The sequence below is a fragment of the Pithys albifrons genome, chromosome 3 (genome assembly GCF_047495875.1).
Source record: "Pithys albifrons albifrons isolate INPA30051 chromosome 3, PitAlb_v1, whole genome shotgun sequence".
NCBI classification, from domain to species: Eukaryota; Metazoa; Chordata; class Aves; order Passeriformes; family Thamnophilidae; genus Pithys; species Pithys albifrons.
Window position 1 is genome coordinate 21351209 of NC_092460.1, and position 19254 is coordinate 21370462.

Consider the following 19254-nt stretch of genomic DNA (forward strand, 5'->3'; position numbering starts at 1 on the left):
CTCTGGCAAGGCAGCAAAAGGTGGAGAGTTTTTGGCACTGTCTCAGGACTTTGTAGAGTTTTCTGGCAAAACTCCTGCTCAGATGAAGTTCTGAATGACTGTTAAGATAACTCTTGAATTCTGGCCAGCATTATGTCTGTGAATATATACATCTGTGATCGTACATTTACATGGATTTTTATACATAGATGTTTATAGCCTTCTCAGTGTTTTTTTTCTATTTTGATTTCTATATTCAATTTAGATAGTCTCTGATTTTGAAAGTGAAATAAACCCCAAGCTTTTATTTCACTGTTCTTCAAAACCCATTAGATAGAACTCTCCTGCTGTCACTAATGCACAACATTATTGTGCTTAACTATAATGCCTACTCCATCTCACAATAGGTAATGGTTCATACCAGCTGTGCTGCTATTAATGGGCAATAGCAAATATTTCAGGGACAAGTGTGAAGACAGGGTCAAAAAAACAGCCCTTCCCTTAGAAAGTGACAACTTAGGTCCTGCTCAAGCAAAGATTTTATTCAAAGTATTTGTTTTCAGTAGCCACCAGTGTTACTGGCAAGTTATGAGATTTACTTATGCAGCCTAAATGAACATGTTCCATTCGAGCTATTCTCTGATTTTTACTCAATTTCCCTTGTTTCACCTGTCTTACTGTGATGGGCAAAGTGTGGAGTCCCCGGAAAAGTTTCTGATAATGGTAAAAAAAATAGATTGTGTAAAGGCAAAGATTTCTGAACAAGCCTTATGGATACTGTCTGCTTGATATGTAGTCAATTAAAATCTGTCATAAACGAAAGAAAACGACATTTACTCCTGCTATACTTGGTCAATTTTGTTTTAGAATCCAATTTTACCTTGTAAAAACAAAACAGTTCTTTTTACATCTCTGTAGATGTCTAGCCCTGTTTTAACCCTTCCTTAATGTCCTGAAGATATATTTTTCTCTTCTTCATTTGAGCTTTCTCTTTCCCATAAATATTGTGAGCCTTTTTATTTTGTTACTAACCTGGAACAACTGACCTATATGCTGAATGTTTTGAAAATAAAAGAGGGAACTTTTCTAAGATATTTTGGAAAAGAAAGTGTTCTGTTTATTTATAAATAATAAAATCTTTAAATTCTCTTTTCAGTCATCTGCCTATCCAGTTGTACTGTCTTTGGAGAACCACTGCAGCACTCAACAACAGAAAGTAATGGCACAATATTTAAAAGACATTCTAGGTGACAAACTCCTTTTCTCACCGCTTGGTGGTGAAACAGAGATGACTCAACTGCCTTCTCCCGAGGTAATAAGCTTGCATTTTTCTCTATGAAACACATAGAAAAATGTGTTGGGATTTGTTTGTTTGTTTGTTTGTTTTGTATTTTCATTCTCTGAATTTATGGAACAATTCTGGTGTCTGAAATAGACTTCAGGTAGTACAAAAAATATATTTAAAGAGCACAAAAAAGCCCCACATGAAAAGATAAATGTTGGTATATCTGTTTTCTGCTCATTTATTTTTTGTTGCTTAAATTGAAGGAAATTCCTGAAATTTCAACATGTTGTTGAAATGGAATCCTGAATGTTCAGGTTTTGGTAGTAACAATGATGATGAAACTTCCTTACTGAATTTTGCTACTGCAAAGACCTTCTCTCTTTCTGTATGTTTCTCCCTAAGACAGTGTTTCTCAGCTGGTAGCTTGAGACCCCTGAGATATGAAGTCAGAAAGGGCAATTAGAGGGGTGTTGAAAATTTTATTGCAAAATAAAACAAATAAATTTCCATTGTTCCTGTCTTTGCACACAATTTTCTTTCAAGGATAAAGTTTTTTTAAATCTCTGGTAGCACAATGAGTACACCCAAAATACTTATTTAGGCTTGTCACTCTTGCCAGTGGTAGACATATTTTATACCCTTTTTTTTTTTTACAATAACTGAAAAAGAATGCAAATGAAATATGGTGAGGAAACACTGTCACAAGGAAAAACAACACATGAAGGGATATAATTTTTTTAGGGATTTATCAAAGAAAAGTATTTTTGAAGTGATGTATTCAAAAGATAGGCTGAAATGCTACCATCCTGTTATATTTCCATAACAATGTTGTATATGTATTTACTATCTAAATTTCTCACTCAACATATTTTTTATTGTAGCACTAAAATTTTTAAACACAGCATTTTATTTTTATATATATTTTTATCACAGTGTCCAGTATCACTTTGAAATCATGAAAATTTTTTTGCTACATGCAAAAATCTATAACCTATATTGAAAACAAGGTTTTGTTTTGAAGCTTCTCAAAGCATGACTGGATTCCGTGCATTACATGTCTGAGGATCTTATGTCCTCTGTAGAAGAACAAAATCACTGTATGCATCTGAATCGTAGAGTCACTGAACCACATACTTAAAGATCTTACTTGCTATGAGATAAGTCCTTTACCATATGGTTGCTGTGATGTAGAGAATTCATGCTTCGTATTTCCATAGCTTAGAGTTTCCGTATGGCAGCTGTGTAGATTTTTTCCCCAAAAATGCATTGTTGAGTCTGTAAGTATGGAAATGCTGTTCAGGTGACATTTATTCTCCTGAACTTTTAATACATTAAAGTTATGTGAGATGTGTTCCACATGTCTATAAAATGTAAGACTTATCTAAATAATACCACTCTCCTCAGCTGCTTACAAAAGTCTAAATTTAATAAACTGTTCTCTTGAGAATTAACAAAAATTAGGGTCATCTCCATTTCTCCTATCAGCTCTGGTCAAGCATATAAAAAATCAGTAGGATTTTATTAGCAATGGAAATATGCAGCTATGACTGAACTTGCAAATTGAGGAGTAAGCTTGACTTTTGGTGAGATCTTTTTGAAGACCTACTTTTGGTCCATATTCTAAAGGAGTTTTGTGGCATTCTATCTTTAAAGCTTGGGACCTTGTGCATAGCCAAGGCCTGGGTAAAATCATTTTCATTTGAGGGAGTCAAATGCTGAACTTAATCTTCAACACATTTTACTTAAGCTGTGCAAAAGAGATGTTACACAACAATAGATGTAGAATTAAAATTCTGTTTGTGAGAAGGATTCACAGTTAATGTAAAAGTTGTCACCTATGTAGTTTACTGTTCCACATTTTTCAAGATGCAGCACTAGCAAGAATAGGGAAAAAACATCTCAGTGTTCCTCAACTGGTTCTCTAGTCAGTGCATGAAATGGGATACCACAAAGTTTCTCCAAATACTTCTTAGAAACATTTGTCAATTACAGGTTCTTTTTATATCTTGGAGTTTTGGAGACTTCCATGGAAATTCTTTTCTCCTCTGTCTTCTGGTCAATCTTCTAATCCCTTTTCTAAGTAGGTTTTTAGCTTTTTCAGCTGACATGAATGTGTATGACAGGAAGAAGCATTAAATGCAGAGCAAACCCATTCTCGGTTACTTCCTTGGACCACAGTTCATGCAGTGATGTCTCCTACCATTGCAAGGCTAAGTGAAAGGTGCAGGACGACCCTTTGAAAACCTGGTCTAAGGAGGTCCAGAAAAGAAATCTGGATGATCACTGAACGCTATTGTTCTCTGCTTTTTCTTGACACTTGTCATGAAAAACAAACTCTGGAAAATTTCAGGAAAAGAGGTTTTTTTTAATTCTTTTACCTCACACATATATTCATCCTTCCAGCTGCTATACTAGTACTGTTAATTCCCCAGAATATTATTGTGTTCTGTAGCATCTCAACATACACTTCTTCCTCTTCATGTGGAGTAAAAGAAAGGGAAGACTTTTGCTCTCTTTCTTTCTTTCACACACACGTTATTTCATGAGAAACTGAGGTTACCCTTAGGCTTCACCAATCTCTTCTCCCTCCTTCCCAAGCAGACATTTTTCCACTCAAAGCAACAGACCCACTACCATTCCCTCCTCACATCTTGGCCACTGTGGTGCTTGTAAAGGGACTTCATGAACTTCCTTTAATATTCACTGGAATATCAGGTCCTTTGAGTCAGTTCACACATTAAACTGTATTTGACATCACTGACTGGTGCCAGAGATCCCTGCCAGTTGCACCAGCACTCCTGGTGAGTTGCTGATATAAAGTGACAGAATGTAGTGTCATATGCAGCAGTTTGTAGATAAACTTAGACAATATTGGAGTCCTAGAACAGATAAGCTTTTACTTACCGAGCTGTGTTCTTCCTCTGTAAGAAGTTTGACAGCTACTGAAAGAAACAAGTAAGCCTCCAATATAACACATAGAAAAGAATGTAAACACATTGATGCTTTTGATGAAATTTTGTTCCTGAATTATTTTTGTAGTACATCACACTGCCTTATACTGCTGGCAGGATATGCACATGAACTACTTAGGAATTTTTCATTATTTGCAGGTTTCCTGTCACAAAATTGGAATGAAATATTGATGTGTTGTTAACTGAAATTGAAGTGGCAACAACTGTTATTTTACAAGTTGTCTTTAACATTTACCACACAGCTGCATGATCAATTACTATATTGTGGTGGTTCAAAAGCATATCTGGCCATGATTGTTAAGCTTTCCCCATAGTTATGAAAGTCAGGATGTCTAAATAAAAGGACCTTTGCAATGATCTCATTGAGAAGATTCATAGTGGACCTCCAATACAACTTTATGGGCTGTGGACATTTAAAATCCTACTGTTAGGGGGAAAGCCAACTAACCCTGTAACCGGGACTCCTCCTTCACCCTTTTCTTCATCTACTCTGTATACAAAGGAGCTTTTGCCACACCATCACTGTTTTTCCAGAACAGTCGCTGTTTACCTGGAATGCACCAGTCTCAGTGCACCAAGTATTGCAATCTTTGACATCTAGATATGATATTGGAGTGTATGTCTTAGTGATTCATATTGCTAATGCATTTTCTTCCTTTCTACCTGTTGCACTGAGAAACTTTCAAAACTCAGTTGTACCTGCTGTCTATAATCTGTGTCAAATAAATTCTTACTAACAGTAACATCTGCCACAATGGTAATGGTCTGATTAACCTGTGCCTATATGAACCAATTTTCAGTCTAACCATCTCCATATTTACCTCTTCCATATAACTTTATACAGTTTTGTAGTCTTATTTCCTTGTTATTGAAGACCTGAGACATGAAGAAGTTCAAGATCAAGGCAGCGTTAGAATATCTAATTCTTTTCCTTCAGTGATGAGATTAATTCCTATTTTTTGACCTACAAAACATGAATGCAAATGTCTTGACCAAGTCTTTGCATCAGGAATATGTTTGCTTCTTAGTAAGTCAATACATTTCTAGTCCACTCTTTTGCCTTTCAATCTGTCTATGGCATCTATTCCTTACAAAAATGAGAAAAAAGATGTTGAAAAGGTAGCATGCCTTGGTGATGACCTCAGAAATAAGAAAATCAATATTGTTTAACATAAAATTTCTGGATTCTCTAGGTTCTAGTTAGAACTTATAGAAGACTCATCTGATTCCTAAACTATTTATGGTCATTGCTCTCTACAGTCTTTTTCAGGGATCGTGGTTTCCCCACAAACGTGTTAAACATGCAAAACCTGTTAATAACCTTTGTTAGTAACTTCCCTGTATTATAAAGCAATTTCCTAAGATAATTAAAACCAAAAAAATGCCATATTTTATATCATCACTCAGGCAGGTTTTAGGCTGATGGTTTTTGGTGTAAAAAAGAATCAGATCCTCCTTTTCTCAAGGCATCCTCTTGGAATGTTGAACTGTGGTGAGGCATTTGTGCATGAAGGCCCTAAGCACGCTGTACTAATTAGCCCAGCTAACTTGTAACCATCTTCCTCTGGAATCATCCTTTGGATTTCCTTCCAATCCATCCACCAGAGATTTAGTTGCCTAAGTAGGATGTCATCTTTGATACAGCACAGCTGTTTAACCTTGGACCAGACTTACATGAAATGTGCTACAAAACACAATACGGAACTGTATTTTTCAGTGTAGGGGGATTCTCGCTGGGTAAATGTGTTGTATGAAAACTTATTATGAGATAGCTAAAGTGGTACTCCTGATATAATTAATACCTGCTTAACTAGAGCTCACACACTGCTGGTAGTATTCATTTAAAGCATCTCAATAACTGTGATTTATAAGGCTGCCACAAAGACATCCATTCACACTTTTACTAAGTGTGATTCTCTTCTTGAATCAGTGAACAATGTCAGTGTTGTTTTTTTTTTTTTTAACAGCTGTACTAAACTAATTTTGTCATTGTCTTAAAGGTTTTCTCCATGTTAGACTTCACAGGAGATGTTGCATCTTTACCCTATATCGGTATTTAAGACAGCAACATAGGTCTTGAAATAGAAAACTATGTAAAACTTAAACTGATTTTAACTTTGTTACTTAGCAAGATTTTCAGAATTAGATATTCCTCTAACTAAGCACCTATTGCTGGCCATGACAGAAGAAAGAACAACATACTAAATTTCAATAGGGGAAGCTGTTCTTCTCTTTTTAATATTCGTGACTCAAATACAACGATTTGTTCTCTGCATTTCTGAGAAATTTATTTTGTCCTTCTTTACATTATTGCAGTGGTCAGTTAAGTGCGTTTGCCTGATCCAAAGTGCTCATGATTTTGTCTTTGAGTCTTGGCATTGTTTCAGCTGTTCTGTTTTGTGTTGTACATCACATTAACCAGAATGTACTAGAAATAAGTTTTGTTCATTTAATTATGTAAATATTTGTTCCACTTGATTGTACTTGGAGGTTTTTGCTTATGCCAGCCTTGATGTCCCATTATGTTCTAGGGAAGATCTATTGTGTTTTACAACTTTAAATTTTTTAATGTGCTTACAGTTTATATAGAACTACGTGGCAAACGTATTTTTAACATATTTTGCCTTTCATATTAAGACTAGAAAGGAGAAGTTATAACGAATGTTCAGACTTTCAGCTCATTAAAAGACTTTTCTTCTCTTTTAAAAGACTTGAATGTTTAGAGAAAAAGGTGCTCCATGTTTAGCAATGCTGATTACCAACTAAAGAACTCCAGTTTCACACAGTCAGTGGTTTTGTAACCATACATTTGTTATATGGTGGGGTTTTTTAAGAGGCATTGGAAGTTCAGACGTAAAACCTTTGATGTGTCACTATTTCAGTTCATACTTCACTTTCTCTGATTTGGGGTAACTATGACAGGAATTTGCTTCTGGCCAAAAAATAGAAAAATTTCATTTTGCTAGAGTATTTTCTGTAACTGTTTTTGAAGACAGCCATGATTTTAAAATATTATCTTTGCAGAAAACAAAATAAAACCCCTACAAACTTGTCCTACCTCAGGATATTTACATTTTTGCTAATAATTCATAAACAGAATTTTAGGAACTGATGTAAAACATCAGGGCCCATTTTTATAGGATCACACACTATGGTCTTTTTTTCACTTAGAGCAAATTTGCATATAGGAGACAGTAATGTAGTCATGGAAAGGTTTTCTTCCCTTGTATACCAAGACTTTTATTCTTTTTTCAATATGTAGGATTAAATCTTACCTATGAATAACAAAATGCAAGACCAAAAGTGGATAGATTTGCTTTTAAACATTTGAAAAATTTGAACATGTGAAGGAAAATTCAGAACTCTTAAAAAATATGAGTAGCATTAATCATATTAAAACTCATCTAAAAATATCACAGGCAAAAAAATGGAGTGCATCAATAAGAAATGAAGGAAATGTTAAAGGGCATCCTTATTCTGAGTCACCAGTGCAGAGAGACTAATCAAATCTTCCAATAGCATGGCATTGATAGATATTAAGCCCAGGATATCTCATTCCACTGGCAAACTACTAATACAAGATCTGAAGTGATAAGGGAATTATGAGCAATAGAGATTCCAATGTAAATAAAGGAACTGCCTATTTCTTTGCCTGTGGCTCTAGTTTCCATTATAAAACTTTGGCTTTATATGTTTCTATCATCTGTACTTTTCATAAGTACTTATTGGATACCTTAACATACAGTATTTCAGTTTCCTTTCATTTATTGTGAAATGATTTTTTCCCTGTTTCTCTGACCTTCCCAGCATTGGAGCTTTCCTTTCCACTACTGCTTACAAAACTCAGTGAATATTTTTGTGGATCACTTTATTCTAGAATGATCATAAGGCCTGTTAGTCACTGATAGTTCTTCTGTGCAACTGTAGGCATGAATGTCTGCCACTTATAGCTGGCGTACAATGAATATTATTTCATAAATCTAAGAGAAATATGTGCTCATAAAATTCAGGTGCATAGACAAAAGCCATGTTGTAAGAACTGATATAATTTAATGATTTTTTCCGTAACATCCTATATTATGGAAGTGGAAACATGCCCATTTAAAAATAGAGAAATTGCTTAAGCAAAATCACCAAGCTCTGCTATTTCCCTGACCAGGTAACATCAGCATGAGGATCCACAGTAAAATATCAAAAAATATTTCATTTGGTACAGTAGACATATAGGCACAAAGTCACTAATCAAATAGGGTAACAGGTTTCCCACAGCTGCTATAATAGCTAGAACAACTTCCAAATTAATCTCAGACACATGTCTGTAATATATATATATAAATTATTTTATGCATAGTGAAAAAATGATACCTTCTATGTTTTGCCTGGCCATCAACTCTGACACTTGCTTCCTACTTTTAACTTTACATGGTTTCAGCATCTGTGTATCTATGATGGACAGCCTTTTCTCCTGTCATGGGTTTTGATAGTTGCATTCTGTTGTGTGCTTTGATCCCCAAATTCTGTTTGGTTTACTTATTTTTGTATTCTGCCTCACTGATACCTATCTTTACTTCCCTTTGTTAACTCACTTCATTATACTTAACAAACAACTTTGAGCATGGATTAAATACCAAGAGATGAAGACCTACAATTAATGTATATTAATTCTAGTTACGACTGTTTAACCTCCTTTCTACAGGCATTAAAATTCAAAGTTCTGGTAAAAAATAAAAAAGTTGGAACTATTGAGGAAAGTATGCTCAGGACAGATGATGATACTGCTGCTGAGACTGAGGATGTGTCTGAATCTGGAATGTCTGATGAAGACGAAGAGTCAGATGAAACAATCCCTATTTACAGAGGAAGGAGTCACTCCAAAAGAAGAGGAGATCAGAGAACTGCAACCCCACCACCTCCAAAAAAGTCAAGGGTAATGTTTGTCTCAATTGAATATAGAGAACCTATAGATGTATGTCAGGGTTTTTTTAAAAAAAAAAAAAAAGAACAAAGGAATATATTATCTTAAAATAGAGACATGTTTTAAAAGCAAGATTTTAAAATTATTTAAAACAATGCATTTTGAAATTATATGTTTTAGCTCAAGGCTTCAGAGTTTTCCACTTCTTATAAGAAACTCCAAACTGGACCACATTTTAATATCCAACTAGAAAGCAACCGTTTCCTGTGCTCCCATCTTGATCTTCAACTACACTTTTCTCTTTGAAGTCTTGTGCTTGTCCCAGGTGTTCAGTACCATGATAGACCTAAGAAAAAGTTGCCCAAGAGTTTTGTTGGTCTCAAGGTCCTCCTGGAGCTATAACTGCTCCTTGTAACAGTTCCTGATGATGACAGATGGAGTTAACTATTTATTCCTGATGTCCACCAGTCTATATTTGAGATTTTGTGGAGTTTCCACTCCTATATTTTTTTCTGGATTTATGCATGAAATTAGGTGCACAGTTGTTGTTGTGCTAAAACATTTTTCAGATCTTAGAAAAGGTGTTTTTACATTTAACATATAAGTAGAGACTTAACATTATTTCCTCAAGAGAGTGTAAACATTGGATGTAATCTCTTTGAAAGTCAAATTGAACTTACTCATTTTTTAACCAAGTATAATTCTCTACCATGGAAATCTGTCGCTTCATCAAGATTCAAACTGCTTTGTTCATGTTTTTTAAGACATCAAGCCTCACTCTGTTTCCAGACACTGTTACACATCACGGTCTAATTACCTGACTGTGGGTAAACTGGCAATTCTCCTCAGAGTCCAGTGTTCCTGCTGAGAGGCAGTGTCTGGCTCTTATTCTGTGTCCCTTTCCTTTAAATGATTTGATGGTCTTTGCTTCTTCTATTTCTGTCTGATAAAGTGGAAAAGGAAAAATTCTGAGGGAGGGAGGATGGAGTCCTCTTTGAACAGGAGAGGCCAGCTTTCCAGATAATAGAGACAAATGTATTTGTAACATCATGTTAGAGACCAGAATATATACACCATACTCTTGATCAAGAGTAGCAACCACAGGTATCTGGTCATGTTTCACAGGCAGAAGAGAAAATGGCTTCCAGGGTCCCACACTGTTGGAGTATTTCTCCTGAGGTTCCATTATATTGCTCTGGGGGAGGGTGAGAGATATCCCAGTGATGCTGTTGGCTTTGCCTGCCACATCCAGAGTTGTGCTCTTCAGGACTTCTATGACAGTAAATGCTCCCCATGGGACATAGCCCCAGAATAATTAATGCACTTGAACTTTGCATACTTTAAGAGCCATGAGCAGGCAATCTCTATTGTTTTGTAAGATGAGATTTTGCCTTCAAAAGCTATAATGGAATGTAAACATTATGAGCATCACCAGCTCTTTGCTGGGTACTGCTCCTGCTTACCTCACAAGTGATGCTGAGGGAAATGAAATGGTCACATAGTACTTGACAGTGAGAGAAAAGACCCTGGTAAAATCTCAGTCCCTTTGCTTTTGTTTGCTTGATAATTGAGCAAGACTAAACAAAGATTTTGGTGAAAGAAGTTTCCACCTTAATTAGGAACAAAAGAGTTTTCTTAACTTCAGAGCAGTGCTTGGAGGAATATGCCTATGACTAATTTGCTTGATATAATAAAATATCCTCCAGTTATTCTACACTTATTGGTTGAGTTTATGCTATTTATCTTTTTCTAGTACTTTCTGTATTTAGGAATATAAAGTTTGATGTATATTTTAAATGAGTAATGTTTAAAGCCATGAAAAATTACGTTAATTTACATACCAATCTCAGAAGGAGGAAAATTATAAAGCTACCCAAAACCCCACTGTGATAGGAAGACTGGCAGCATCTCTCCATTCACCCTATAATTGTTATGATAAAGATGGACACAATAACCTTAACTGTCTCTGACTGTATCAATTCTCACTATTAAAAGTCATAAATTCATTAACTGTGACACATTTTCTCACACTTTATGCATACAAAATGATCATTTCTCTGAATTAGTAACAACAATAATAATAATAATGTGTCATTGTGACTTTTTTATTCTTTCATTATTCATATGATGGTTATTAGGTGAAGAATGGACAAATTGCCATTGAGTTGTCAGATCTTGAGATTTATACCAAATCTTCAAAGTTTGTGAGCTTTGATCATTCCCTAGAGAATCAGAAGTTCTACGAAAATAATTCAATCGAAGAGTCTAAAGCACGGATACTTGAAAAATGCTCAGGTAATTTAGTTTGATATAATCAGCTAAAAGTTACCTTGTTGCTATGGCTCATTGCCTAAACATGGGAAGGGTTAAAATTTTATGAAACACATGCATCTGATTTTACTTGGTTGTTTTTTGTAGTACTGTTTTAGAAATGTCCTTTGTACTGCAATTTTTTGTGTTTCAGTTGGTTTTGTGTGGAAAATTTAAATTCAACTTTCTTTTAATTTAATGTGGTTTCATAAGAACATATATTAACACAATCGATGAAATTAATTATTGCCTCTTGAGTAATTGTTTTCTGCATCAAATAGTTTAGCAGTTACAGCCAATACCTGAAAATGTTTGGAGATTTACATTCCCTCCCATGTGTGGCCTCAGCTTTCACTGGAGTTGAGCATGGAGTCCCCCTGGCTTTGGGAGATCTGCAGATAAGGCTGAAACAATGGATAAACCTCAAAGCAGGCTGTTTGCTCCATTGCGCCAGACCTTTCATGCCAGCCAAGCTGGATTATTTAAAACTCGTTCTGTGTTGGAGCATCTCCATTTGGTGCAGCCAGTACAGTGCAGCCCCTGCTGTTTGAACTCCAGCTGCCTGCCAAGAGCCTGGAGGGAGTGTTAAGGCCAGAGATCACTGACCATGACAATGAATCTGCCACATGCCCATTCACTCAGGGCCAGTCCAGCTGCCATCCACCACTTTGTGGAGGTGATTCAGTGGTTGGTTGGGTGAATGGTGCTGGATGGCACCAAACAAGTAGGATTTTGCCAACAGACAGTTCTCTCTGGTTCCTCTGGCAAGCAAACCAACACAAAAGGAGTTCCATTGAAAACAAACAAACAAACAAACAAACAAACAAACAAAACCCCTGCCAAACCCCCACCCAAATAAGCAACAAACAAAACCAAAACTAAAAAAACCCCGCCAAAATTAGGGTGAAAGGAGGATGGAAAGGATCAGAGTGATGATCCTAGAAATGTAAAGCTTTTTATTTAATTACTAAAAAGGAATCATGTAGATAAAAGTCCCATGCCTGTATTGTTTATGCTTTCCTTCCCCATAGGGACGGAACACAGCTAGTAGGAAGAAAACCAACCCACTTGGATAGTTATAATCTTCTGAAGCTTATAAAGTAACCAATTAAATGTCGTTTAAAAATGTGTTATTCATTTATCTTGATGTTATTCAGTCATTTTATTTAATCCCCAAAACAGCAAATAAGTGAAGATCATCTTGGGATGATTTTTTTTCTATTGAGCTACTAAAGAATCAGGGGTTTTTTTGAGCCGTTTCCTGTTGTTATGTCTTAGTTTTCCATGAGAACACATTGGGCTTTAGAGTAAAAATCATATATTTACCTAGAAAAGAGGTGAAGAAACAGAATATTTAAGTGAAGGAATGATCCTTGGTTACTGATTTAAAAAAAAAACAAAGAAAACACAATACACAGAAAAACAATTTAAATATACATAAAATATCAGGGTTTTAAAATGGGATTTTAGGTGTATGTCAGAGTGGTCAATTTATCAATGTTAAAATAGAATATGTTGGTATGATATTGAGTAAAAATATTACTGGATCAGATTTATTGTATTTTTATTATTATTTATTTGAATAGACTCTTTTTAATAACAAAGTTTTTCTTACCAAGCTTTTATCATTCTGTTTTTAAGCTAAACAGTTCATTTCACATACCACAAGATTTATTACAAGAATTTACCCAACTGGAAGAAGAATGGCCTCTTCAAATTATAGTCCTCTAGAGTTCTGGAATGTGGGATGTCAGATGGGTATGTTTGTTTGCAGAAACTGTTGCATTAATAGCTTTACAGTGACAAGAGGCTTTTTGCTTCCAATAGCATCAACTTCATTTTGTGTTATGTAAAGTTTGCCTTCAGCCTACATATCCTAGCAATTTTTAATCCCTAGTTAAATAGCTGTATCTTATCCCAAATATGACATTTATGATATTTTATTAATTTATTTAGTTATTATTAGTTTATTTAAACAATACAACATTTTAAAGCCTCCGTTACACAGCAATGAAAGTATCTTCTGAAAGAGATGTGAGTTTTCAATGGCTTTCTGTGACTTGAGTTGCACAGATGCAGGAGACGTGGGCACAATTAATAGTGGTGACAGGAATTCCCAGAACAGGATATACTGCTGAAAGGGTGCAACATAAATTTAGCATCTTAACTTCCAGTCCAAAGTTCCCTGAACAATGAAATAAAAATAACTCCTGCTTCTCTTAATCAAAATTATTAATTTGAGACTGTTAAAAATAAGCATGACTTCTGCACTCAGCAGGTTTGAATAACCTTTCACCTGTAATCATTTCTCCCTTTTTAATGGCTTTAGAGATAGTCTTGCCTTCATCTCTTTGTTCTTTGGTTTAAAGGATTTGCAATTACAGAATATTTTGCTGTCTGTTACATCTTCTTCAGCCTTAGGTAGAGAACAATATTTTTTGCATCCACATATATATTCTATCTTTCATTCTGAGTCTATGCCAAGGACACCTGAGGGAGACTGTGGGGTGAGCAGGGCATTTTGCCTTAGGCTCCCAGTTTTGAGAGGTGAAAGGTATGGTCTCACCTTGTTATGTTAAAATCCACACTCATCCAAGGATAGGCACAGATTTCACTTTGCCTGTAGGGCCCTAGAACTTATGTCACCCTTGCTCCGGCTTTCCATTTTCTTGTTTCCTTTCTCAGCTTCCAAAATTTCTTCTGTAGCTAATTAGCTTCTCCAAAACATTGTTAGCAGTATGGAAGTTCCACACAATCAGGACTGTACGTATTATCATATTTAAACCCCTAATGAATCCCCAGCTACTCTCCTCCAGTTATAAAACTTAGAATGAGCATCATGCATCAGCTTTCACCGAGATTGCTGTTCCCACATCTGTGGCCCTGGCCACAAGCAATGGGGGACATCCTCAAACCTCAATTTCTTACCCTTTGCTGTCCCCACCCTGAGCTGTGCCATGCTGTTCACACTGTCAGTGCCATGTGTAGAGGTAACATGGGAAATAGAGACCAGAGAGATTGTGTGAATTTGGCCACTCAGTGCTGACTGTTCCATGAAGAACTGCAATTTCCTCAGAACCACCGTAACTCTCTCATTGTCACAAATTCTCATCCTGGCTTTTATGCTGAAGTACAGTTTTACAACTACAGTAGGAGTAAAAAAATTACTAGCTAGTATAGATTTTGTTTATGTCTGTGTCATTAAGAATGTTTTTTTATAGTACAGATTTGGACTTGGGCTGGAAGTATCTTGCCATTATCATACCATGTGAAATTGGTTAGATTATATTCTGTCCTTGTGGCTGATCCTCACTTACTGTGATGTCATGCTGTTGCTGGGTTATTTACCTGGGGTGTTGCACTCTATAGCCTATCCACATTGCTATTAAACACTAGTAAGTTTGTTTCATGCTTAGAGGAAGCACTAGCCAGAGGTCCTTTATTTAAAATTGAATTAATCTCCAGGTTTATCATGCTGCAGTTTACTAGTTTTCTTTCTAGCCTGTAAATCTCCACGATTATCTCTGCGAAAAATATCCATTTGTTGGATCTCAGACAGGAGTGAAGTCTTTCAATATGATTACATTGACTGTTTTATTTAGAGTATACTTTAATGAAAAGTCATTCTAAACATTAGTATGAAAAACAAATGAATTTTCGTGTAACTGGGGGTTTGGGCCCTTTCCTGGAAGAATTGAAAATATGCAGGAAGTGCTTAGATTTGTGCTCTTGGTCACTTCATTTGCATCTTCATTTAAAAAAAAAGCAAACAACAAACAAATTTCATGAGAATAGGCTGATTAAAACAATTCTCAACATATATCATTTCCAAGGCATGTTAGATCTATTCTTAAGTCCATACTCTGTTTTAGATAACTGGTAGAAATTTAACTGCTCTTCACAATGCAACTCCCAGAGCGAATATCAGGGAATATTCTGCTGATGTCCTTCTACTGACTTTACACAGATTTTTTTATTTTTATGTCTGTCCTGTGTCTGCATACTCCACATACCCTTCCCATCTCCCTGCCATTGTACTTTACATCACATGCACAGAAGTCATCCCTCCAGATCCCTTCTACGACTTCCCTAAAACTGTTCACAGGACTCTCAGATGCCTCCTATGTTACCTAGTCCCCTTCCTCAGCTCCTTGCACCCGGCTAGCTGAAGTTCCTTTAACCTCCATAACTGTTCTGGCTTGGCAAAGAAAATAAATTAGGTTTTGTTCAAACCTACATATAACACTACCTGTCAGGCCTCTGCATCATGTAATGCTGAAAGTTGAGCTATTCCTTTACTTAGTGATCGACCCAAAACAGTGCCCTTTTCTGTACCTTACCAGCAATTTTCCCTAAATTGCTTGGAACATTTTAACTCGGAGCAGCCTGGCATTCAGCTAAAGCAGGATGAAACAGTCCAACAAGCTCAAGATTTGTTGGGGCTGAGGATGAGATGTGTAATTGTGTAAACCTAATTTCCAGAGGAAGGCAAGTTAAAACCCTCAGCTAAAAGTATAGAGTTTCCATGAAATCGCTCTTGGATATCACTGTGCACTCCATGTCCATTCTCTGAAAATTGAGACTCATAAGAGCAGGATAGGTTTTGTGAACAAAAAGGCCTTATGGAGAAAAACCTCTTTTTATAGTCTGTGAAAATTAGTATGCCTCCTGCATACAACTGCAGTGTGGCACTGGAAAAAACTGGTTTGGTGTATCCATAGCTCCTTTTTTATTTAGTAAATAAGATAGAATGTAAAGATTAATGCAGGGAAAGAAAATTCAGGACAGTTATTTAAATAAACATATATCAGTTGAATTATATTGACCGAAAAAAGCAGAGCAAAAAATCCAAACCAAAAGAAACCTTCAGTAAAAACAAAAGCAGAAAGACTTAAATATCCTTTTGGATATGGCCTTTGCATGCAGTAGGAAACATTATCCATGTATCAAAACACTCTACAGGAATCACCAAAAGATGTCATAAGTTATATGCGAAAGCCATGGCATGGCAGATACAGAATTTTGTTTCAGAAGAGAAACAGAGCATCTGCTTTCTGGAGCACTCATAAAAATTTATAGGCTACTGTGAAAGTTTCACTGCTTCTTTGATGGATTTTTTTCTTACTCTAGGTTTTGGTTTGGCCTGTGACATTGAAATGCAGCTTGGCAATTTTGTCACATCTGTTTCATGGCTCAATCTTGTGTGCAATACTATGACAAAATATGGTAAAAAAGAACACGTAAAGAGAGGAGGGATAAGGAGTTCTCTATTTCTGCTTTTAACTTCTGAAGCTACTTAGGGAAAAACCCCACACTTATTTAGATCCTGGTGTGCCTTACCTGTGCAACTTAAAATGACTCATGTCTGACCTTGCTTGGGTTCTTTGTCAATACCTGTATTATTGCTGTTTTCCTAATATGGTTTTAACAGTCCAAAAATTCTTCTTTAAGAAGTCAAAACTACATTTATTACAACCTGGCTAATGAACTCAGCTGATAAAGTCTCCCTGTTTTATTTCCTCCTTGACTGAGTCTTCTTAAAGGTGTTTTAACACCTGCTTGACAGGGGAGCATGCACACAACCTTGGAGGGCCAGGCACTGTCTTTGATCGACTTCATATGACTCCCTCTCTAACATTCTTTCCCCTTCCATGTTTTCCATATCCTCCAACTGCTGCAGAAATGTCTCTGCATAACCTAACATAGATCTTACTAAATAGTGACGAATAATAGGCTGTGAAAAGATAATATTAAGATGCCAAATAAAGAAGTGTGTTTATTATCAGCAAATTCGTGCAGCTGGAAAATATTCCACAGCTGTAATAGGCCACACAGCCATCCTGGTTTATGGACCTCCCCCAAAAGGTTGCTTTGCCTCTTACTGTCCATAAGTCCTTGGCCCAGTGGGACAGCAATTAGACTTGTAGGCTCCAGGGATATGATTAATCTAATACTCCCAGTAAGGACTCGTTTTTTTTAAATGTTGTCTGTTAAACTTCACTGATTTGATCTTCACAGGCTGTAGTGGGGCAGCTAACTCAGGTGCAGACACCTACACGTTAGGTGGGATGTTATCATTCGGTATATGAAGCTCCCTAAATGCACTCAGCTTTCCTTTGGAATGGCTCCAAGGGCTGGGAGTTGTTTTGAATGATGGTTTCACGTTTCTCCTGCAGAAATGTGTCTACTGCCAGGTTTATGAAAAAGCTCTTTACTCTGTAGCTTGCTTCTTTTTAGGCAGTTTTTGGTGTAATAGATACTGGAATTTCACTTAAAAGCAAGAAACATTGAAATTTAATTTTATCAGTTTTTCCAGCTACCTTCACTTCAGGCAACCAGTAGAATAGTAAATAATTTAGCTGAAATCCAGTAAGCTTTAAAGAAAGACAGAAAAAATTTTCAGGGCCACAAATGTCTCTGAAATCCTTGCTGATCTTATTCTAAACTATGTCAGTGACTCAGACTAAAACAGGAAAGGGAAGCTGGTAAAGTATATGGTTCTGCTGAGAATCACAAGTCAAACAAATTTTAAAAATTATTTTGGAATAGTATCTCTTTAATGATGAATGAAATCAGTTAAATGACAAGCAAAAGAAGCTCAGACTTGAACTGCAGTGTAACTTTCAGACTGACACATTAATTAGATAGCAAAAATCAATTTAGATTTTAGATCTGATAATGCTTTTGGTACTTTTCCCATGAGAACCTCACAAGAGAGGATCCCTAATTGAAACCACTCGCAGATATACTTGGACAATGGATGACTTTTAATCACCCAACATGTTTTTTTCCAGTAGAACTACTTGTAATTATGTAGGAACGATGTCATCAATTATGAACTGTATGGCTGAATTCTTAAAATTTCTAAGGACAGTATCTTTAGTGAAGCAGTATTGAATTGGTCCAAAGACAATAAAAAAAAGACTGACTGCCCATCCTAAGCATGTTATGTCAGACAGTTATGCATTTTCTCAGTTCTCAGAAGACTAGTCCCTCTTACAATGGCAGAATCCCTCATGTTGTAAGTCATAAATCTGTAGAATAAGAGCGAGCATTTCAAGATATGTCAATGACAAAGCCAGAAATTATAGTTAAGCTTAATAAAATTTGGACTCTGAATAGCAAAACCTGATTTTATGCTATAAGTAAAAGCAAAAAATACATACATCTTGACCAACATTTTTGGTCAGAAAATGAGATGAGCATTTGTGTGCCAAAATTTATACTATCCACTTAAGTCTGCTCTGTGTTGTAAGGGAACCAATCACTTTATCCTTTTTTTTTTTTTTTGTGTGTAGACCAATGTCCTTGTTTGTAAAGTTTGGGTGGGATCTCACTAAAGACGCCTGAAGACATAAAAAAGAAAGGCTCAAGGCTAAAGGGATGCTGAGGGCACTTAAAAGACTGACTTTGGACAGTATGTCCTCAAGCCTGAATTAACAATCCCCAGAGATGGCAGTGGGGATCAGAGTGACATCTCAAGACAACACCAAAATGGCAAGCACTGCTCAGAGCCGTCTAAGGAGGATGCTGTAATTTGGCAGAGAGCCCTAATTATGCTGGAAGCCTTTCCAATTTCTCAGATAGATACAGATAAAACCAGTGCTTGAGAAACACCATTTTTCCAGGTTCCACGTTCTGACCACTTGGTGATGGAGCACATTTTTCCTTGCATCTGCTATTAGTGAGAAGGGTTTAAAGGATATTACAAATGCATTGCATTTCTCCTGTGCAGACTCCATCAGACAACATATTAGATTTACTATATTGAAATTATTATTCCAAGGGAAATA

General features: G+C 36.1%; 1 protein-coding gene across 1 annotated transcript in view; it reads left to right on the plus strand.

Moving 5' to 3' along the window:
• The window catches only part of LOC139669947 (1-phosphatidylinositol 4,5-bisphosphate phosphodiesterase zeta-1-like), a 46175-nt gene that overhangs the window by 13805 nt on the left and 13116 nt on the right, over positions 1 to 19254 (plus strand). The window contains exons 6-9 of the mRNA XM_071550938.1: positions 1136 to 1291; positions 8933 to 9163; positions 11290 to 11446; positions 13103 to 13219. Coding sequence (XP_071407039.1) covers positions 1136 to 1291; positions 8933 to 9163; positions 11290 to 11446; positions 13103 to 13219 — 661 coding nt within the window. The remainder of the gene's footprint in view (positions 1 to 1135; positions 1292 to 8932; positions 9164 to 11289; positions 11447 to 13102; positions 13220 to 19254) is intronic.